At 36.6% G+C, this 23,402-nt stretch overlaps 1 protein-coding gene across 1 annotated transcript; it reads left to right on the forward strand.

Annotated features, from left to right (window-relative positions):
* Window positions 1-1,457: 1,457 nt before the first annotated feature.
* PPIL1 (peptidylprolyl isomerase like 1) lies at window positions 1,458-20,848 on the forward strand. The gene is made up of 5 exons (XM_074311090.1): window positions 1,458-1,980; window positions 2,246-2,419; window positions 7,111-7,265; window positions 19,525-19,593; window positions 20,258-20,848. The coding sequence occupies exons 2-5, from the start codon at window positions 2,364-2,366 to the stop codon at window positions 20,476-20,478; spliced, it is 501 nt and encodes a 166-aa protein (XP_074167191.1). The 5' UTR covers window positions 1,458-1,980; window positions 2,246-2,363; the 3' UTR covers window positions 20,479-20,848.
* The last annotated feature ends 2,554 nt before the right edge of the window (window positions 20,849-23,402 follow it).

A 23,402-nucleotide genomic window follows, 5' to 3' on the forward strand; every position in this document is an offset into this window, starting at 1 on the left:
ATATAATTTTTTTTGTTTTCTTTATTTTTCTGGTTATACGTTTTTAAAAATACACATTTCTTTATGAATCATGTTAGGAGAGAAAAATCAGAAAAGGGAAAACCCTGAGAGAAAAAAAAAAAAAAAACAAATTAAAAAAAAGCGAACAGATTTGCATTCATTCTCCATAGTTCTGGCTGCAGATAGCGTTTTCTATCCATAGATTGTTGGGATTGGCTTGGATCCAAGTCTTTCATAACTGATCATTGCAGTCTTGCCTTCACTATGTACATTCCTGGTTCTACAAGTTTTTTCAGCATCAGTTTGTGTGAATTTTTTCCAGGGCTTTCTAAAATCAGCTTGTCCATCACTTTTTTGTTTTTGTTTTTCCTGAGGCTGGGGTTAAGTGACTTGCCCAGGGTCGCACAGCTAGGAAGTGTTAAGTGTCTGAGACCAGATTTGAACTTGGGTCCTCCAGAATTCAAGGCCGGTGCTCTAGCCGCTGCGCCACCTAGCTGCCCCCTGCCCATCACTTTTTAAAGAACAGTAATATTCCATTACTTTTATATTCTGTAACTTATTCAGCCATTTCCCAGTTGTTGGGCATCTACTCACTTTCCAGTTCTTTGCCACCACAAAAACAGCCGCTATAGGTATTTTTGCACATGTGGGTCCCTTTCCCTCCTTTATCTTGGGATACAGACCATTTTGTATGTAAGACTGATAGGATTGATGCTGTATAGAAACTGTTGAATTTGAACCTCCCTTTCCCAGCGCCACAGGTAATATACAAGAAAGTGTTGGGAGTAAATGTTTATACTTCCGTGCATGTGTTTGAAGCAAATATCCTTCTGTAAAAACTATTTGATGTTAATTAGTTAAACGGAATGGGGTGCTGGTCACTGGTAGCTAACAGAAAGAGGAACTTATACCAAATGTCTTCTGCTAATAGCTTTGAAGATATCTCCTCCTATGGGGTATCCAGGAGAGTGAGACTAGAAGATATTTGTTACAAACAGAAAATTAGGATCTTGACATGTTCCTTGCTTTATAAACTGACATTATCTATATGCATTACAGTTATTTACATGTCAACACCATGAGCTAGCTGCTCCAGAACAGACGGTTTTTGCATTGCGCCAACCTCGCTGTTTGATGTTTGAGACTGAGAATTGCCTTTCTGTCATTGCCTTAGCGTCCATTAGATAGATTGGGCCGGATCTGACGGTCTGATCCAGAAACGCTGTTCTTACATTTTCCGTGATTTCTGCATTGCCCGCACCCTGCACTTTGCAGAGCACTTTCTATTTTTGTCCTTCCCTTTGTCTATCTAATGTACATCTGCTCAGAGCATCTGGATAGGTAGGGAGAAAGGGGCACTGGCAGTTTAGACCGAACCGCGTAGGCCTGGAACGTGTTCGTTAAATCTATCTGCGCAGACCCCCGCCTTTAACTGGCTGGCAGACCACGAGAGGTTCGCCTCTCTCTGTCCCATTCATGAAACAATCAGTTTCTCTGTATTTCTTTCTTGCTAGCTCAGCCCTTTCAGAAGCCTTCCCGCCGCGTCCGGACGCCGACGCCCCTCCCCCGTTGTCCTTTCTTCCTTCAGTCCTCTTTTTGGCCTTCTCCACCTCGACACTTTCCCTCCTCTCTGTCCTTACCTTCTTGTCTGCTCTCCTCCCTTGCCCCACCCCCTCATCTCTTTCCCAGGCTCATCTTTATTTATTTTCCTCTCGCCATCTTATTTCTCTTCTCTCTCCTCTCTTTCTTGACTCCTGTCCTTTCCCGAGTCTCCTTTTCCCCTTTTTGTTTTTTTCTTCCTTTCTGTTCCCTTCCCTTTTTCTTTCTTCGGGCTTTAATTCAATTCAATGAAATACACTCTGAGCTTTTACTACCCTAGGCACTGTGCGAGGCTCGGGGGATATGAAGATTAAAAACAGCTGAGTAGGAGAAATTTACCGAAGGAAAGAATAAACAGACTAGAAAGCAGGAAATGAAAATGTAAGATAAAGACCCCCGACGGCATTAGTCCGTCAACTGCCTCTCCACGGGGTGGGGCAGGAGGACGTTAAGGAAGGAGGAGGTGGGAGGGGAAGAGAAAGGAAAGCTGATGAGCCATTGGGCAGAATGACTGACTGATAGGAAGAGTAACCATTAGGCATATTTCTTAAAAGATTCCCACCCCCTAAGCCCACTTGAACCAATCAGAGCACTAAAAGAGCAGGGAAGCAATTCTGGGCCTTGGTAACAAGCGTAATTTATATAGGATCACGCCTCTTCCTCTCCGTACCGGGTCCTGTAACCGTGGAAGCCGGAAGTGTGCTCTTTGGCGGCGAGTCCCCCATAGGCTTCCTGCCGGAAGTAGAGGCTAAGCGGGCTTTACCATGGCCGCGGTGCCGCCTGATTCGTGGCAGCCCCCCAACGTGTTTCTGGAGACCAGGTGAGGGTGTGTGTGTGTGTCTGTCTGTTTGTCTCTGCGCACGTGTGGAGTGGACCACGAGAACTGAACGGGGCCGGACGTGTCTCTCCCCGGTTCGCTGGCTTCTGCATTCCCCGCAGCTTCCCCCCACGTCCGGGGAACTGAAGTCGATAAAAGACAGGTCATTCCCTTCCTTAAAAATCTAAAGTGACTCGCCCACTGCCCCCAAAGTTACAGACCTCCTACGGTGGCATTCGAGACCCTCCATAGCGCCATCTGAAGGATGGCAGTTCAGGACCGCTTCCGTGGGCCCCCACTCCGCGAGGTGTGCGATCGGGGGAGTAGGAGGTTTCCGCCTCACTGTAACAGCCGTGTAATGAAAGCATCACACCCTAAACGTAGGTTGGATGTATGTGGAAAGAACAAGGCAAATGAGACTAGATTTCTTGCTTGAATGGCACCAGGTGGATTGTGCATGTAACTCTGATCACAAAGAAATTGATTTCTTTGTAAACTCTTTGCTGTCAGTGCTAGTTTGTGATCTCTGCGTGGAAGCCACATTAGCATTGTAAACGAGGTGCGTCTACTGTGCTCTTTGTGGGTGTGGGGAGGGGGAGGCCGGAGCAGCAGGAACGCGATCTATCTGTAGTCCGAGCTTCATGGATCATTCTGTCTGTGTTCTGCAACTCTTGGAAAGGTGATTGTTTCAGGTATACGGGAGGCTTCCCTCTAAGTCCTCTCACACTTTGTGGGCGCCAGTGCATCACACGGGCTGACCTTGGTTATGCCTTGTTAATTACCAGGGTGACTGGCCTCTATCAGTTCCTACACGGTCCCTTCACGATGCCTTTCGCATCTTTTCTTTATCGGTAACATGCTGCAGCCTGTTCGTGTCATGTGGCTTTGTGGTATCCTTTAAGTCCCCACAACTTCGTTCTTTGTAGATTGCAGCGTTCCACGATCAGCTGCTAGTGCTTCCAAGGGAATCCCATAGACTTTGGATAGAAAACGTCATCTGCACCAGAAAAAGAACTATGGAGACTGAATGTAAATCAACACATGTTTGTTCACTTTTTTCTGGTTCTTTTTCCCCTCTCCCATGGTTTTTCCCCTTTGTTCTGATTTTTCTTTCCCAACATGATTCACAAAGCAATGTATATTAAAAATAAACAAACCAAAAAAGACTGCTAGTGTTAAATAGACGGTTCTGGACTTGGCTTAACGTCCATTTGCAGTGGTCGTCTGAGATAAATGTTGTGATGGTGTGCTAACTCTACAGACCATGTGTCCAACTTTATGACACGTTTTAGACTGGTGGTTTCAAATTCAAACCGAGCTCTAGTTGCATATTGACTTAGAAAATCAAAAATTAACATGAATCTGACATGCCCGGTTTAGACAATAGGCAGTCTTTTTTTCTTTTGTGGATTATTAGATTGCTTTGAAATGTTTATTCTATCTGAGGAGTGTCTAGTATGAAACTTTGAACATAATGTCACTTTTAACCTGGAGCTGGGGGAGACCTTGCCATCTGAAATTCTCATTTGGATTGCCTAGGACGTTCCTCACCGCAGTGACACACCCTTTATGCAGGTGTTTTGCTAATTTTATACTACTTTGTATACAAGGTCAAAAGATTTTTGATCTGTGGTTATATTTATAGGAATTTTATCAGATAATAATACACACTTGGAATTGGAAAAAATTAGATATTTTTTAGTTTCACTTTTTATTTTACAGTGTTTCTGTCTAATGGTGAAATCAAAAGCCAGATTGCAAAGGGTTGAGAAATTAATGAGAAAGGAGGCAGTGGAGGGAAGGGATATCAAATCTAGATTTTTTTTTTTTTTTTAAGGAGTCTGGCAGTGAAAAAGAGCATCTTTATATGTAAATCAGTTATAGATCTCAATGGGAATGGGAGAGGAACACAGTAGCTAGAGATTGAAGATGAAAAAGATTCAGGGGTTTTTTGGACTTCTGGACTTCAGGGCATAGGTAGAAGGGTTTGAATAGGTACATCTTAGAAAGAGGTGTAAAGGAGGGAGAGGATAAGTAAAGATATGGAGAGATTTTGAAGTATGCAGTAAGGAAGAAGAAGAATTTCCCTGTGGACAGCCTCTTTTTTGTCTGTAAAATAGGAGGCAAAGACATGAAGATTGGCAAAGGAATAAGGGACTTAAAAAGAAAGATGAAAAGGTTTCTTAACAGCTACTGGTTAGATTTGCATTGAGATTCAGTCGAGGAAGAGTTTAAATTTTCATGAGCAGCTGGAAAGACCTAGTTGAAATTTGTTATCATGAATTTGTTGTGGACTGTTTAGGCATGGTGGAAACTGCTGATATTCAGGAACTATGGAGTGGGCATGGAAAAGTTGCAAGGAAAGGAATGGGCATTGCCTGAGTGTGATGTTGGGGTAGAGTTAAACTGGTTAGCTTTATGGTGAAAAGAAAAAAATGAAGCTATAATGGGGGATGCCAGCCTGGGTGAATAGGCAGTAGGTGAACAGGGATGAGGGTATGGAAGTATGTGGTGAGAATGAAGGACAGCAGATGATAATTTCTCGAGCTCAGAATCATAGAAGAATAGTGATGGATAATGATAAAGTCATAGACATGATCTTCCCTTTTGATGACTGAGGAAAAGTGAAGCTTTAGATTATAAATGTTGAAATAAATGGATCTGAAAACCAGGGTGTTTTTTTTTTTTTCTCCATTTAATAGATTCTGAATTATGTTAGAAAAAAGGGAGAGTTGAAAGAAGTTCAGTAGATCACAACAGTGAGGATTTAGACTAGATGATAGAGAAGAATGAAATGAATCTCAAAGGAGGAAAAGATCCTGAATAATGATATTAGTCTGGAAGTGACATTGGGGAATAAGGAGTATGCCTTTGAGCAATCATCCTTGGAGAATGTGGCAGGTATTCAGTATATTCTGGAGAGAACTAGATTCTGTAACCACAAAAAAGTGGAGTTTGTTAAAAAGCAGGTAGTGGATGAAAGATCCAGAAGGTACTGAAAGGATGGGGATGAGAGAATGGGAAGAGATATTAAGAAAAGGGGAAATTTTTGCTTCAGGAGATAATGACTCAAATCAGTGGAATTAGGAGATCTGAAAGTGAAATTTTGCTACCATAAATATTTTTGGGGGCCTCTATCCTCTAGGGATCTGTGATGATGAAGAGAAGTTTCTGTGTGGACTTCCTTTCATTTGGAACTGAATGCATGAGTCCAAATGTGGATAGTTCTGTCATTAGTGATTGCTTAAATTATTTATAGAAACTTTTTTTGTATGTTGTAACCTCTCACACCTAGAAATATACTTGGTTTCTTGTGGAAACATCAAGTTTCTTATAGATGATTTTCCCTTCTGCTACTCTTCACATTTAGTGAGGTAATACTGCTGGTAATTTAACATTTTACTGCTCTGACAAGTTTTGCAAGTGAATTTGTAGTTGCTTTTGTTTATTGTTATATCTTCACTTTGCAAAAAAGATTAAACATTTGTCAACTGAAATAGTTTCTGGGCTTTTTTCCCCTTATCACTGTGTTTATTGCTTTACAATATTTAATTTTTTTTTTTTAATAGAGCAGTTGATTTTATTTTCTTCTCTAGGCTCTAGTCCAATTGGACAAGATTAAATCAGGAAGACCCTACTGGCTCTAAATCTATGATTCTATGAAATACCCATTTTTATTTTATTTATTTATTTTTTAGCATCAATAGCTTGTCTGAATCAGTCTTGGAAATTCAGAGTATGATAAAACCAAATCTGTCCTTTAATTTGCCTCTCCTAGGGGCTCTTAGACTAACCTTTTATTTATCTGCACTTTTATTCTGCTTTTTCATCTAATACAAATTTTGATCTTATGTTGTTCAGTTGCTATAATAATAAATACATTTCATTAATGGACAAGCATTTTACATTTAGAGTATCAGCAGTTAACTTGATGTTTATAGGTGGTCTTAGAAACTGGTTCTTAGTACTTTTGACCCATTTTCTATTATCCTTATAGAGGCAGGACATTCAATAAAGTGATGGAGCTATTCTGTGTTCTTCTGTTTTTAATGAACCACCATGACCAAGGAATTCATTATCTTGTGATCAGCCTAGTGATGTTCTTGTATAATGGGGTTGAGTCTTGAGTTTGCCACTAGAACCATACTTGAAAAATTTTGAGTTTGATTGAACCTCCTAAAGCTTGGATTCAACTGGTTTGACCTTTGGAAATCCATGATCCTCTCTTCTGGGTTATCTTCTTACCTGAATTCTACTTTCAAAATCCAGTACAAAACCAATTCTCCATGAAACTTTCATTGATCACTCTTATGATTTGAGTACCAGAAGAAGATGTAGCTAATTAAATAGTTTAATTACTTGGATTACAGTTAATTTTATATATACATACATTTATATATGTAAAATATGTGGGCTCAAAAGTAAGCATGTATATACATGCTTTTGAATCTTTAGAGAAGAAATCATGTTATATGTGTATATATCAGAATTGTGAATCACCTCTTGTTTGATGTTTTAGCTGTTTGCTTTGCCAAAGTGAAGTATGCTTTTTTGTGTTAGTGGAAATTGAAACCATTCTTTTGCCAAGTATGAAATCCACTAGTAATTTCCTCCCAGGCATTGTCAGCATGCTAGGTATGAATTAGAACTGCAGTAGTCATAGTCTTGACTCTTGCTGTCCTTCTATCTTGTAGCATGGGGACAGTTGTGCTGGAATTGTATTGGAAACACGCTCCTAAGACCTGTAAGAACTTTGCAGAGTTGGCTCGACGTGGTTACTACAATGGCACCAAGTTTCATAGGATCATCAAAGACTTCATGGTCCAAGGTGGTGATCCTACAGGAACAGGTATGGCCAAAATTAATCTTGTCACATTCCATTTCTTCAGAGATTTTGTTGTTTCTGTGGCTGATGTTCCCCTGTGTCTTAAAATTAATTACTTTAGGGGCAGCTAGGTGGTACAGTAGATAGAGCACCAGCCCTGAAGTCAGGAGGACCTGAGTTCAAATTTGACTTAAAGACACTTATCACTTCCTAGTTGTGTGACCCTGGGCAAGTCAGTTACCCCCAATTGCCTCAGCAAAAAAAAAAAAATTAACCAAATGAAAAAGGCTAGCCAAGACTCTTAAGGGAGAAGAGAATTTAAAGGAAGAAGGCTAGAGCAATAAAGAGAAATGACAAGGTATAAAAACTGAGAAAAGATGATTTGGTGTTAGCTAAAGAAAATCACTGGCTTCTGAGAAAAATGTTCTAGTAGAACTGTGAGCAGACTTGTCAGGAAGAGGATAACAGTAGAACAGGCTAAGGTAAATGAAAAATAAGATAGGTAAAGATTTTTTTTAAGTCCCCTACAAAGGGAAAACAAATATATTTTAAAACTGAAGAGCAAGAACAAGGAGGGAAAAAGTAAAGATACTCAATGTGAAAGGGATGAAGAGAGAACCAAGGCTTTCCTGTCAAGCTGACTTGGACTAGAATCAAAATTGCTCACCAGTGCCATCAATAAAAGTCTACATATTATTTCCAAACCTCTTCAAAAATTTAATAGACCATGCTGAACAGAACTAAAAGTAAGCCAAATAAGTAGTTATCTAAGTCAAAACAAGGAAGAGCACAATGAGGAACATTTCAATTTTCTTGTTATTAATGCATATATTTTTAGTGCCAGAAAATTCCATTTCCCACAGCATTTAAGGTATTTATTTTGTGATAACTCACATGTATTATAGTGACTACAAAAAGCTTCTAATACCCAGCAGCACATAGAAACTTATCTAGAGTATACAAATGCTTGTCTTGATTCTGGTCACAAAAATATTTTTGGTTTTGGTTGGGTGGAATATCTGAAATGAGTCTTTTGATTTGAACTCAGGTCCTCCTGACTTCAGGGGTAGTGCTCTATCCACGTGCCACCTAAATGCCCCTTGGCTAGTCTTTTTCAAATCTATCTTTATCCTTTAAAAAAATTTTTTTTATTTTAAATTTATGGAATAAAACATGTATTTCCATAACATGGTACAATAAAAAAGATGATTATTTTCTATTTATCAGTTATTTCTCTAGATGTAGATAGTGCATTCATATGCCCTTTATAATTCATTTGGATATTACAATAGTCAGATGCCTTAATCATTCAAAGTCATTTCTTAAAACAGTATTGATATTACTCTATACAATATTTTCTTAGTTCTGCTCATTTTCATCTTCATTATTTCATGCAAATCTTTACATGTTTTCTCAAATCATTGAGCTCATCATTTCTTTTTTTTTTTTTTTTAGTTATTTTCTCTTTGCTGAAATATCAATTTTATTTTTATAATATCATTTGGTACTTGCCATATCTGTTGCCTCCCAACTCTCTTCTTGAAAAAACAAACATTGATGATTTATAAGGCTTCTGTGTCAGCTATGATAAATAATCTCTTCTTTTACAGGTAAACATTTTATTTTTATCCCTCTTCATGATCACCACTTTTTTTTTAGATTAAATATGTACAATTCTTTTAAACATATATCCACAGTCATCATGCTATTCAAGAAAAATCAGACCAAAAGGGGGGAAAAACCCCACTATTTGTTGTAGCACAGTAGTATTCTGTCATAATCATTCCACAACTTATTCAGCCATTCCTCAATTGATGGATTTCTCTGCAATTTCGAATTCTTTGCTGCCACAAAGAGAGTTGCTTTAAATATTTTAGAACATACAGATTTTTTTCCCCAATCATCTATAAAAATAGACCTAGTAGTGGTATTGCTGGATCAAAGGATATAAGTTGTTTAATAACTTTAATAATTCCAGATGGCTCTCCAGAATGGTTGGATCAGTTCACATTAAAACTCCACAACAATAATAATGGATTAGTGTCTCAACTTATTCACATCCCATTTCATGTTTTTCTAATTTTCTTGTAAAATCTCTTTAAAATTAGGTCAGCTATCTATTTTGACCTTGTCTTGATAAATGGTGTTGATATTAGTCTAAATCTAGTTTGTGCCATGCTGCTCTTCAGTTTTCCCAACAATTTTTTTTTTACCAAATAATGAATTTTTATCCCAAAATCTTCACTTTTTATTTTTGTCAAATACCAAATTATTATGTTTATTTGCTGCTGTAAATTGTGTCTATTTTATTCTATTGATATACCTTTCTATTTCTTAGCCAGTACTAGATATTTTGATAATTACTGCCTTAAAAATAGTATAGTAGCAACTAGATATTGACCAATACCTAACACCCTTTACCAAGATAAGGTGGAAATAAGTTCATGATTTAGACTTAAAGGCTGATACTATAAACAAATTAGAAGAACAAAGGGTAGTCTGCCTCTCAAATCCGTGGAGAAGGAAGGAATTTATGGCCAAAAAAGAACTAGAGAACATTATGAAATGCAAAATGTACGATATTCATTATATTAAATTAAAAAGGTTTTGTACAAAATAAATCAAAATCAATGCAGCCAAGCTTAGAAGGAAAGCAGAAAACTGAGGGAAAAATTTATATTCAAAGATTCTGATAAAGGCCTCATATCTAGAATATATAAAGAATTGGCTCAAATTTATAAGAATACAAGTCATTCTCTAATTGATAAATGATCAAAGGATATGAACAGATAATTTTCAGATGAAGAAATGAAAGCCATTTCTAGTCATATGAAAAAATGCTCTAAATCACTATTGATTAGAGAAATGCAAATTAAGACAACTGAGGTACTACTACACTCAGGATGACAGGAAAAGATAATGATAAATGTTGGAGGGGATGTGGGAAAACTAGGACATTTTTGCATACATTGTTGATGGAGTTGTGAACTGACTCAATTATTCTGGAGAGCAATTTAGAATTATGCCCAAAGGGTTATAAAACTGTGCATACCCTTTGATCCAGCAGTGTTTCTACTGGCACCATATCTCAGAAAAACCATAAAAAAGGGAAAACCCATATGTGCAAAAATGTTTGTAACAGCCCTTTTTGTAGTAGCAAGGAACAGGAAACTAAGTGGATGCCTATCGTTTGGAGAATGGCTTAATAAGTTGTGGTATATGTGTGTTTTGGAATATTATTGTAATATAAGAAATGATGAACAGGATGATTTGAGAAAGGAGAGACTTACATGAACTGATGCTAAGTGAAGTGAGTAGATCCAAGAGAACATTGTACATGTCAACAAGAAGATTATGTGATGATCAACTGTGATAGACTTGGCTCTTTTCAACAATGAGGTGATTCAGAACAATTCCAATAGACTTGTGATAGAAAGAACCATCTGTACCCAGAGAGAGGATTGTGGGGACTGAATGTGAATCATGACATAGTATTTTCACCTTTTTTATTTGCTTGCTTGTTTTTTTCTTTCTCATTTCCCCCCCTTTTAATCCGATTTTTCTTGTGCAGCATGATAAATGTGTAGATATGTATAAAAGAATTGCATATGTTTAACCTAGGATTACTTCTAAGGGAGGGGAGTTGGGGGAATGGAGAGAGAAAAATTTGAAACACAAGGTTTTGCAAGGGTGAATGCTGAAAACTATCTTTGTATGTATTTTGAAAATAAAAGCTTTTATTTTTAAAAAAATAATTATGGCCTTATAACATAGTTTAAGGTCTGGTACTGCTAAACCTCTTTACTTTTTTTTTTTTTTTTTCATTCTTTCCTTTGATATTTTTGACTTTTTGTTTTTCTAAATGAATTTTGCTATTTTTAAAAATTTCATATAATTCATATAATAATAATACCCATATGCATAGGTAATTTTTTCAACATTGACCCTTGCAAAGCCTTTTGTTCCAAATTCTCACCTCCTTCCCTCCCATCCCCTCCCCTAGCTGGCAGGTAGTTCAATATATATTAAATATGTTAAAATACACGTTAAATTCAGTAATGTATACATATTTATAGTTGTCTTGCTGCACAAGAAAAATCAAATAAGAAGAAAGAAAAAGAAAAACTGAGAAATAAAAATGCAAGCAACAAGCAAATAACAGAGATGAGAATGCTATGTTGTGGTCCACACTCTGTTCCCATGGTTTTCTTCCTGGGTGTAGATGTCTCTCTTCATCACTGAACAAGTGGAACTGGTTTGAATCTCATCTCATTATTGAAGAGAGCCACGTCCATCAGAAATGATCATTGTATAGTCTTGTTGTTGCTGTGTATAATGATCTCCTGGTTCTGCTCGTTTCACTTAACATCAGTTCATGGAAGTCTCTCCAGGTCTCTCTGAAATCATCCTGCTGGTTGTTTCTTACAGAACAATAATATTCCATAACATTCATATACCATAATTTATAAAAAGTTGGTAATTCAATTGGGATGGTGTTGAACATATATATTCATTTAGGTAAAATTGTCATTTTGATCATATTAGCCCTACCTACCCATGAACAATGAATATTTCTCTAATTATTTAAATTTATTTTTCTTGTATAAAAAGATTTTTTTGTTTGCTTGTTTTTTAAAATAATTTTGTTTATATAGATCCTGGGTTTGTTTTGGCAGTCCTCCTGCTGGTCATTTCTTACAGAGCAATAATATTCCATAACCTTCATATAACATAATTTACCCAACCATTCTCCAATTGATGGACAGCCATTAATCTTCCAGTTTCTAGCCAGTACAAAAAGGGCTGCCACAAACATTTTGGCACATACAGGTCCCTTTCCCTTCTTTGGTGTTTCTTTGGGATATAAGCCCAGTAGTAGCACTGCTGGATCAAAGGGTATGCACAATTTGATAACTTTTTGGGCATAATTCCAGATTACTCTCCAGAATGGTTGGCTCTGTCCACAACTCCAACAATGCATCAGTGTCCCAGTTTTCTCACATCCCCTCCAACATTCATCATTATTTTTTCCTATCATCTTAGTATGGGTAGGATTTCCAATGCGATAGTGAGTACTATTAATGATAGTGGGTATCTTTGTTTCACATCTGATCTTACTAATCACTGTCTAAAACCATCAAAAAAGCATTTAATGGCGATAAAATAGAAATCTTTTCCTATCTTTCTGAATACTTATTTGTTTCTGTTGATTTACCTCCAACTCATTCTGACCCTTACTTATTTCCATTCTTTAAGGCTAGTCCTGGAATCTTTATTCCTTTCTCTATGTTTGTTCTTTTATGGAGTATAGCTCATTAAACAATTTCAATTAGCCACTTCTAGACAGGTAACTTTTAAAATGTCACTTTTAATGTTTCAATAAACTTCCATCCAGTCTTTTTTACAAGTTATTCATCCTTAAATTTGTTTGTTGAATGAATATAATTTATTAAGTACAGAAACACCATGTTGTAATAGAAAGGGCATGAGACTTGAAATCAAGAAATTTGGATTAGCACTGACACCTAGTAATTGTTTAACCAGAGGCAAGTCACTTTACCTCTGGGCCCCAGCTTCCTTATCTGTAAAATGGGTATTAAAATACTTTTATAATAACCAACAGCGTCACAAATGTTTAAAAATGTTTGTAAACCTTAAAATTCTGTAACAGAGTGAGTCATGGGCACTTTTCTAGGAAGAAATGGATGCCACGGTTCCTTCCTTTAGGGAATTTAATCTACTTGTAGAGCTGAGACATACTAAAAAAAAAAATATATATATATATATATATATATAATTTCATAGACTCTATTAAAAAGAGAGTTAAAGAAGTTTGTAGTTGTTTTTTTAAAATAGTATTTAATTTTTCCATATACATGCAAAGAGTTTTCAATATTCATCTTTGCAAAACTTTGTGTTCCAAATTTTTCTTCCTCTTTTTTTTCCCCCTTTCTCCACAGACAATAAGCAATCCAATATAGGTTAAACTTATGCGATTTCAAGGAATTTTTAGTAAGGGAAAGATTGTACTAGGAGCTTGTAAAGGCTTCATGGAGTAATTGAGCTGTAAAGAAATGATAAAATTTGGATTAACAGAAGGCCAAGATAAGAGCAGGATCCAAAGCAGAAGAGACCATGACATGTATAAGGAACATTAAGGTCAATTCAACTGCAGCAATTGGTGTTATTTTTGGTAGATAAGATTGAAGTTAATGGAAGTCTTTGACTTTCAGACTAAGAATTTTGGATTTGAGCTTGGAGGCTATTTTGGTTTCTGGACCAGTGTGAAGACAAATTTAGCACCCTAGATACCTTAGAATTATCCAGAGTCAGGATAAGCAAAAGTCCTTGGTCTTTATTCTTGGTCGTTAGGGGTAGAAGTGAAGGGAATGGACACAGAATCTCCATGAACCTTCCTTCTCCTCCTCTACTGGCAAAAGTGTCTCTGACTAGTCTTACTCCACCCCCTAATCCCTCCTGCAATTCTCTGTATACACCAAAAGATCAAGCCAGCACAGAATAGTGGGAAGGGCCATTTTCCAAGCATATGCTTATAGAGTATTGTCCAATTGGTAATTAGCCTTTAGTACTCGGTTGTCTGACTCCTGTGCATAAACTCATAGTTTCAGCCCTTTAGAGACCAGGAAGTAGTATGATGAAAGAAATGTTTTAGGAAGATTAATTTGGCAATGTTATGTGCAGTGAATTAGGGATGGGGAATAAGAAGAAACTAGAGGCAAGGAAGAGGGGGAGCCGTGAAAATAGAGAGGAAGATTCAAGTTGGCTTGTGGAAAAAAGGATAGAATGGACTAGTATAGTGACTGGTTGTGTATGATGAGTATAGGGAAGAGTATAGGAACTAAGTGATTGATATAGGAAAATATGGAGGTGGGATCATGGAGCTGGTTTACAGATAGGCTAATTTTAGTTTTTGTGCTGCTATTCCACCAAACATAGCACTTAAAGGGAGCTGTATTGTGGGAAGCTGATATCTTCAAAGTAGCCTGTAGATACAAATTTCAAATTTGTCACTAGAGAGATAATAGTTGAAACTTTGGAAATGAATGAGCTGTGTAAAGAATGGGGCAATTTCTTTGAACTTTGAGGGCAGCTTATTTGAAATACCAGTTTTTATTTTTTGCTCTTTAATGTCATAGTCAGGGATAGACAATCATCTAAGTTGGTATCATAGTATTATGGATGGAGTATCCAAAATCTGCCATCCAAACTCATCAGGAGACTTCCTGAGATCCTGGAAGAATAGATTAAAAAAACCTAAATTGCTAGGTTCTCTGGACTGAGCGTAGGCACATTAGTGCTAAAAAGGAAGATGCCATGTTTTAATCTGGGGACAGGAAGGAGGTCAGTGCAGTGGTGCCATTCCTACTTCAGAAGGAAATAATGAGTGCCAGTCTCAGAGAACTTTGGTGATAGATACCTAGTCTGGATCTAGGTAGAGTTTCTTTTATGTAAATTTTTTTTCCTTTGTGCATTATATCTGAATTTGTGTTTATGCTTCTTTTTCCACATAAATAAATCCTAGAAATAGACTATTATAGTCTTGAGGATGTGGGGAAAGGGAGGAAAGGAAAGAGAAATGAATACAAAGGACCTCTGGAAATAGTGTCTGTCTGTAGTAGAGTTAGGAAAACAGATAACTAGGGTTCAGATGTAACACTTCTTTGTCAGGGTGGAATCTACTTATGTGACCTGGAAAATTGGAAGGATTCTTTGTTTTTGTTAATGTCTAATGCAAGGTAAAAGAGTCATTGGGCTAAAATTGGTAATGAATGAAAAAGTCTTTATTAGACACTTATTATATGCCAAGGTCTATGCTAAGTGCTAGGATTTAAGTAGAAAAGTGGTTCAGGTAAAGCCAAGATGGAGGATAGAGGCAGCAACCCAACTGAACTATTCCAATATTCCCTTCCAAATAGCTTTAAAATAATGCCTCTGAATTTTGATTTAAAAGACATCAGGAAAGGTCTGTGACACTGGGATAAAAGCCTGTCTGCATCATATGTATGTGGGGAGTGCTGCTGTTTTTCTTGAAGGGGGCAATAGCAGCTTTGGGAGCTCTTAACATAGAGACAGAGGGTCAGATAACTGGTCAAAAAGAGATTACAGGGACTCTGTGCAGGCCCTGAATACAAGCTAGTTTTGATTGGCAATACTATTGCCCATAAGCAATTCTGGGTCACAGTTCTAGGGCAAAGAGGAATGCCTGTGGTTATTTTAAGAGAGTAGAGGCCCTTGTTGTAATATTGAGGCAGAGAGGAGTACCAGTGCTTGTGGCTACAGGAGAGCAGAAGCCCTTCCTGGTTAAAGAAAAAGAAATTATGAGAGTATAACACTGGATGAAGGGGGAAGGCAGAGGTAGAATTGGGAAATTTTTCTCATATAAAGCAAGGATACAAGGAAGAACTTTATTATAATGGAAGGGAAAAATGAAGTGGCAGCAGTTCTCATTGAAATTGGCTCAAAAAGGAAAATACACACATACTCGCGTGGGTATAGAAATCCATTTGACTCAGTAGAAAAATAGGAGAGAAAGGGGATAAGAGCCATACAGAGAAGGGGTAAATACAAGTGAGAATGGAGTAAGGGAGGCAGGGATGAAAAGCAAAACAGACTTTTGGGGATAGACAAGATTCAAAAAAGGATAAACATTAAAAAAAATTGGAAAGAGGGAAATACACTGAAATAATAACTGAATCTTGTCTAGAATGAACTCACTCATAAAATAGACGCAACTAGCAGAATGGATTAGAAACTGGATTCCAACAATATGTTGTTTATAAGAAAGAGAGACACTTGAAACAGAAAGACATACAGAGTTAAAATAAAACAGAATCTATTAAGTTTCAATTAAAATAAAAAAGACAGGGAAGATAATTGTGTTGATTCTCCCATAAAATGAAAGTAAAAGACAATTAAAAAAGATAATCAGGGAAACATTTTACTAAAATGTACCATAGACAATGAAGTAAGTAAAAGTTTTATAGCAAGTTTCTTTTATTTATCAAATATATAGGAAATTGAATCAAATTTTTAAAATTAGACCCATTTCTCAATTGATATATGACCCAAGGATATGAACAGATAGCTTTTAGAAATAGAAAGCTATATATAGTCATGTGAAAAAATGCTCTAAATTGCCAATTTAGAAAATGCAAATTAAAAGAATCCTAGAATACTACCTAAGACCTTTCAGTAATGACAAATGCTGGAGGGTTTGAGGGAAATTAGGTACCCTAATAAACTGTTGAGTTTTAAACTTGTTTGGTCATTTTAGAGAACAATTTGAAACTATGCCAAAAAGGCTATAAAACTAGGTATATCCTTTGATATACTGTTCCTGGATCTGTAACCCAGAGAGATAAAAGGAAAAGTACCTATATGTATAAACACATTGATAGTTACTCTTTTTTAGTGATAAATAATTGGAAATTTAGGGGATGCTCATTAGTTTGGGAAGGGCTAAAGTAGTTGTGTCATATGATTGAATACTGTCATGCTATAAGAAATGATGAGAGGTGGTGGTTTTAGGAGAAAACCTTGAAAGACCTGATACAAAGTGAAGTGAGAAATGGGATATAATTTTCACACTGATAGCAATATTTTAATGATGATCAACTTTGAAAAACTTGACTACTCTGATCTGATCAATATGGTGATCAGACAATTGCAGATGAAATTTTTAAAAATGCTGTCTGTTGCAAGAGAGAGATTGATGAACTCTGAATACAAATTTGAATATAAGTTTTTTTGTTCCCGTCCTCCCCTTGTCTGTCTGTTTGTCTCTCTCTGTCTCTTTCTCACACACACATACTTATGATATGGCTAATAAAAGAAATTTGTTTTGTATAATTTTACATATATGAGTTATGCCATTTTGCTTGTCTTCTTAGTGGGAGGTATAGGGATGGGAGGGAAGGAGAGAATTTGGAACTCATAATGTAAAAAATAAAAGACTGCTTTAAAAAAATTAATCCTCCCCTCTCTAACAAACAAAAAAATGGATCAGCCCCTATTCTCAAGAATATGTGCTCTAATTGGAGAAGATATCATTTATCAAATTATCCAAAAAATAAGTTAGTTTAGTTTCAGGCTTAAAGGAAAGACCTGGAAATCCTGAGGGAACTGTAGTAAGGCAGATAGAAAAGGCCAGGGGCAGGTCAGATGTCTGGAGGATATGTTAGTGGGAGGACAAATGATGTGACCTAGAGGAACTTAAGATGCATTGAATTTGCAGGCAAATAAGGGCTTGGAAATCTATTGTCTTACTAGAAAGATGATTTCCTACTTATCCAAGTGGTTAAGCAGCCATATCATTTCTTGAGGCGTAAGACCTTGGATGGGCTCTTCTTGGGAAGAGGAGAAGAGAGGATTTGGGGCTCTTTCACAGAAGTGGGGTTAAGGTGGAGGTCAGTCAGTTAACAGCCAGAAGAGAAGAAGAGATTTTTGCAGGAGGGTTAAGAGAGAAAAGCGCCTGAGATGCTTATTTCTCCAGAAGATTCTTTGAAGCCTAAATGAATTGTGAGTGACCTGGGGCCAGGAAGAAATAAGATCCTTCCCCTTTCCACTTAATTCTTTAACAAAAAAATTTTTTTAGGGAAAGCATAGTACCAATAGATGGTGTTTTCTTAAAGGACCTGTATAAGGCTATATGGGCAGCTAGGTAGCACACGATAGAGTGCCAGGCCTGAAGTCAGGAGGACTCTCTTCCTGAGTTCAAATGTAGCCTCAGACATTTACTAGCTGTGTGATCCTGGACGAGTCATTTAATCCTGTTTGCTTCAATTTTCTTAGCTGTAAAATGAGCTGGAGAAGGAAAAAAAAACTTAAATACGGCCACAAAGTTGGGCATGACTGAAATGCTTGAACAAGTGAAGCATTAAGCACACAATAAATGTTTTTGGCTGATTGACTTGCTAAAGAATTTATTTCTATTTGTTGCCATGTTAAAATAGAATTATACAGGGGCAGCTAGGTGGTGCAATGGATAGAGTATCAGCCCTAGAGTCAGGAGAACCTGAGTTTAAATTTGACATCAGACACTTAACATTTCTTAAAAAAAAAAGACATACCAAGTTAAATATTACTCTTGACTTGATTTTTGATACTATTTATTTTTGAACAAACTTTTTTTTTTTTTTTTTTTACAGTGAACTTTTAGAATTGATTTTCCTTATTTTTTCAACCTTGCCCCTTGACTTTTCAATCTTGATTTTCCTCACCCCTCAATGGGAGTAATAAGGATATTGTTGGAATCATTTATTTTTCAGATGTATTGCTGCAAATCCTGCTTGTTTTAGTATTTTGTACTTTCTTTTTAAAAATTAATTTTAAATGTCTCATTTGGTACCCCGCATCTATTCTCTCTCTCTCTCTTTGTCAAGTTGGGTAGCGTTTCATCATAAGTCTTGGGGAATATTGTTCAGAAAATCTCTCAAAGTTGTCTTTGCTGTTGCAAATCCTGCTTGTTCTAAAAAGTAAAATAGCTTTTATATTGTAATGTAATGGAATTGAAGGTCAAAGCTGGATATAATAAGTTAAACCACACCAAGTATATATCATGTAGTACATACAGCATCCTTGTGGTTCCTTTATATCATATATTTCTTCATGCTACAGTATCATTCTGATTAAAAGCAGCCAGCTGTGCTCTTATATGGATCATAGTCCTCTGGGACCCTTAGATGCTTTTTTATTATTTTTATATTTACTGAAGTTTCTATAAGTTATTATAAGCTCTTGAAGGATAAACACCACGTAAATTTGTACAATAGTTATTCCATTGTGTTCAGCAACCATTTGGCAAAAGTTTTTCAGTGGTCATGTTAGCTGATGTTGTTAGCTGTCTTGTATTAACTACATTTTATTTGATCTTATTTGACCTTAACTCAAAGGACATGCTTATTCTTATCTTCTCTGTTGTTGCTTGCTTCTGTGCCTATTTCTTTTTTGGCTTGAGCCCTCTGATGAGGCTCTTTTTTTATTCCACCATCCAAGCTGTTAATAATGATGTTCATTAACAAGAAATGGTATTCAGTGAATCCACTGTGGCTTCTCTGATTTATATGTGTTATAAAGCTGTTTGGTTCTTTTCTCTGCTGGACTGTATACTTTTAAATAAGTCTTGGGGAGTTATAAGGAGAAGCTTGGACTGCACAGGTCATTAATTTTTTCTTTCCTTTTGAGTGAAGGTCTTTTGACCCTGGATCTTCCCTTTCCTGTGGTGAGGCTATATAGTTAATTCATTTGTTCTCTTCCTGGGCAGGCAGAGGTGGTGCATCTATCTATGGCAAACAGTTTGAAGATGAACTTCACCCTGAATTGAAATTCACAGGTGTGTATAATCTGACCAGAGAAGCCGGACTGGGAAGTGGATTTTAAATTTTAAAAAGCTTTTCCTTTGGCCGTCATTTTAGATGACTGGGAGATTACTCTCAGTTTGCCTGGCAGTTGCTCAGCCCTGGTGCCACTAAAGGAAAATTGGCAGGTGTGAGAAAACACATTTCCTCATGGCCTGCTAAGTAATATAAAGAGCTGAAGTAAGATGGTGGAAAGGGGAAGCTGGATAACATGTTAATCATCTTGAGAGAAGGCAAAAGGTCCCATGAAAGCAAATTTGAATGTATTTGCCTGATAAGTACTTACTCTTCTGAAAATGAGGATGAGCTGGAGCCCCAGAAGAAAAAAGAAGAAAGGTAGTTTAAGATCTCCCTGCAAGGAGAAGAGGAAAATTGAAACACAAGGTTTTGCAAGAGTTAATCTTAAAAAATTATTCATGCATATGTTTTGAAAATAAAAAGCTTTAATTAAAAAAAAAAAAAAAAGGTCTCCCTGCAAAATGCGATAAAAAGTTTTATTGGTATAAGAAAGTTGCAGCAAATCTAAGCAAAATGTAAGGAAGACCAGAATTAAAACTATGACTTCTGGGATTTTTAAAATTCCATTGTGAAGTTCTGAGATTCATTGATACTTTTCCTATCTTTTTTTCTCTCTTTTAGGAGCTGGAATTCTTGCAATGGCCAATGCAGGGCCAGACACCAATGGCAGCCAGTTTTTTGTGACCTTGGCCCCTACTCAGTGGCTTGATGGGAAACATACCATTTTTGGCCGTGTGTGTCAAGGCATAGGGATGGTGAATCGAGTGGGCATGGTAGAGACAAATGCCCAGGACCGTCCTGTTGATGATGTGAAGATTATCAAGGCTTACCCATCTGGATAAAAGTGGAGTTTAGGCAGATATATCCATGTCTAGTCCCAGCAAGTTTTATTGGAGACTTCTAAGTTGGACAGTCCTTCGGTATCCTGTGTTCATCAGGGCAAAATGATCTCTACACTTCATCTGTTTATCTTGAGTTGGACCTGGACATGTCGTTTCAGTTTTTTCCTGAAGTATAAGCCCAGTGTTTCAGATGGACTATAGATGAAAGTACATTTTAATTAGCAAGATACTACTTTTCCTAGGATAAATGTCAAAACATTGTACATATACTTATATACTTGTAACTTCAAATGATCAGAACTGTCCTTCCTGTTTTTGTTTTCTTCTGATTCATTTGGGAAAAATTAAATAGAATCAGGAGATGTTGGTATATATGGACTTGTTCATTCTAAACATTTCTTTCCAAGGAGTCCTACTCCTTGACTTTGGTGCACTAATGGCAACAGAATTTGGAGAGAGAGAGAGAGAGAGAGAGAGAGAGAGAGTGTGTGTGTGTGTGTGTGTGTGTGTGTGTGTGTGTGTGTGTAGAGGAATCTATGTTTATTATCAACACATATGCAGATTTGTGTTTAAGCCCTTTCTACACACACACACATATATATATATATATAGAAATCCTGGTATAAACAGTATTATTTCAGATAGTCATACACTCCTAATGAAATCATACTGAATTTTTGCCAAATGGGAAAAATGCTTCCAATAGAGGAAACAGACAAATTTCTCTGAGGATGTTAGGAGGGAAGATTTATATTTGATTAATTTTGAAAAGGATTTCATTCGGGGGGGGGGGGGGGATTTCCCCATTTTTCACAAGGAAATAAGATCTTAATGACAAACTGTAGATTCTCTTCTTTTTTTTTTTTTTTTTTTTTATGTCACCTTCATTTCTGGATGTTTTTTTCCCTCACCCCTGACAGCAATTCTTTGTAACCAAGAGTAAAAAAGCAAAAAGAAAAAAATATTCATCAAAACTAACCAAACTATAAATCATGATGGGATATTTGATGTTTCACACTGTTGAGTGCCTTTATCTCTGAAAGGAGAGCTGCATTTCTCATCTCTGAGTCTGGGTTTGGTTATGACAATTATACAGCACTCAGTTGGCCTATATTCTTTCCATTTACATCATTATGGTCATTGATCATGTTGTTTTCTTGGATTAACTGACATCACAATTCAAATGAGTCTTCTCATGTTTGTCTGAATTATAAATTCTTTTCTAAAGCAGTTATCTTGAGGTGGAAGGCATCATCACCTTGACTACTTTATTTTTAAAATTTTTTATTATAGCTTTTTATTTAAAAGATATATACATGGGTATATTGACCCTTGCAGAACCTTCTGTTCCAACTTTTCCCCTCCTTTCCTCTACTTCCTCTAGATGGCAAGGTAAACCATTACATGTTAAATATGTTAAAGTATATGTTAAATACAATATATGTATACATATCCATACAGTTATTATGCTGCACAAGAAAAATAGGACTTAGAAATATACCTTGACTACTTTAAATATAATCTTTGTATACTTTGTATACTTAGCTTTGAGGATGTACCTTTTGTTTTATGGTAGGAGGTGGGCAGAATTAATAAATTAATAAAATATTTCATGGAAAACATCACAAAAAATTAGAGATGGTTGCTCTGTGCATTTTCTTTTGTAATATCCTAAAGTAGTATATTGTTCATCATCTTAACATTAGTAAGCTTCTCAAATTAGTGTAAAAGTTCATATCTTTGGAATTTTGCATTGTTTGAGGTTTACAGATCTCTAGTGAGCAATAGCGGAAATAAGAGCTTCAGAGCTTTAATAATAATAATAAAAGTATTCAAGAATGACTCACATTTAGAACAGGAGGCAGACCTGAGAATAGAGAATGTAAGTAATACCTTCTGGTATTTGTCTGTGAGGGGGAATTAAATTCAGACTCAGCTGAGGGATCTGAGCTATTCATTTAGCTTGCAGGCAATCTGCTACTGCACTTTTTCACCTTGTGTTGTGTTGATGAGACTGCTGGTGTGCTTGTAAAGTTTTCCCCTTCCCCCCTTAAGCTCCTCATCTTTTAATTTTTTTGCTATTCCCAGTAGCTTTGCTTTCCAAATAACATTTAAAAAAAAAAATCTTTAAGTGCTGAACTGTGAATGGGCTAATTTGGAGGCTTAAATGTAGGAGCAGGATGAGCAATGGAGAGCTTTGAGTAGGTGTGTTTGAGATGAGTAAGGATCAGGCTGAACTCGAATTTCTATGGCACTTTAAGATTTAAAGAGTACTTTGTCATCTCCCCCCAATTCCCTCCTCCACCCCAATCTCTTCAGAAAGGTGCCATATTATTCTTTCCATTTTGCAGATGAGGGGACAGGCTAAGAGAGGAGATGTTATTTACTTTTGTTCATAGAAGTTGCATTGGAGCCAGGGCCTGATAGAGCTGGGTTCTCTAACTCCCATTTCCTGATCTCTTCCCACTATTCTGTGCTTCTTTCCTCAGAAGAGTGTTAAAAGAGCTAAAAAAAAAAGGAAGCCAAACTTTTAGTAATTAAAAAACCAAACCAAAATTAATCATCATAGAGAACAGATAATAAAGCATAATGAATTCCTGGGAGCCCACACTGTCAAATTCAATCACTGAGTGTATTGGTGGTTTTGTACTTTTAAACTGCTTTTCTTTGTTAGAAGATTGGGGGGTGGGGGGAACATATATCCAGAAATGACTGATAGAAAAAACAAAATAGATCAGTGCATTTTAAGAAAAAAATGTGAGCGCTAGAGTGATCTTAGCAGTCAGACCCTTTTTCCCTCTTGTTCTTACCTACCTACCCCTCTTCCTTTTAATAGATGATAAAATAGATCCAGAGAATGAAAATGACTTTTTTAAGAAAGCCTGTGGTAAAATCGGCTATAGTAATTCAAGACTCCTGACTCT

Source organism: Sminthopsis crassicaudata, chromosome 4 (assembly GCF_048593235.1).
Source record: "Sminthopsis crassicaudata isolate SCR6 chromosome 4, ASM4859323v1, whole genome shotgun sequence".
NCBI classification, from domain to species: Eukaryota; Metazoa; Chordata; class Mammalia; order Dasyuromorphia; family Dasyuridae; genus Sminthopsis; species Sminthopsis crassicaudata.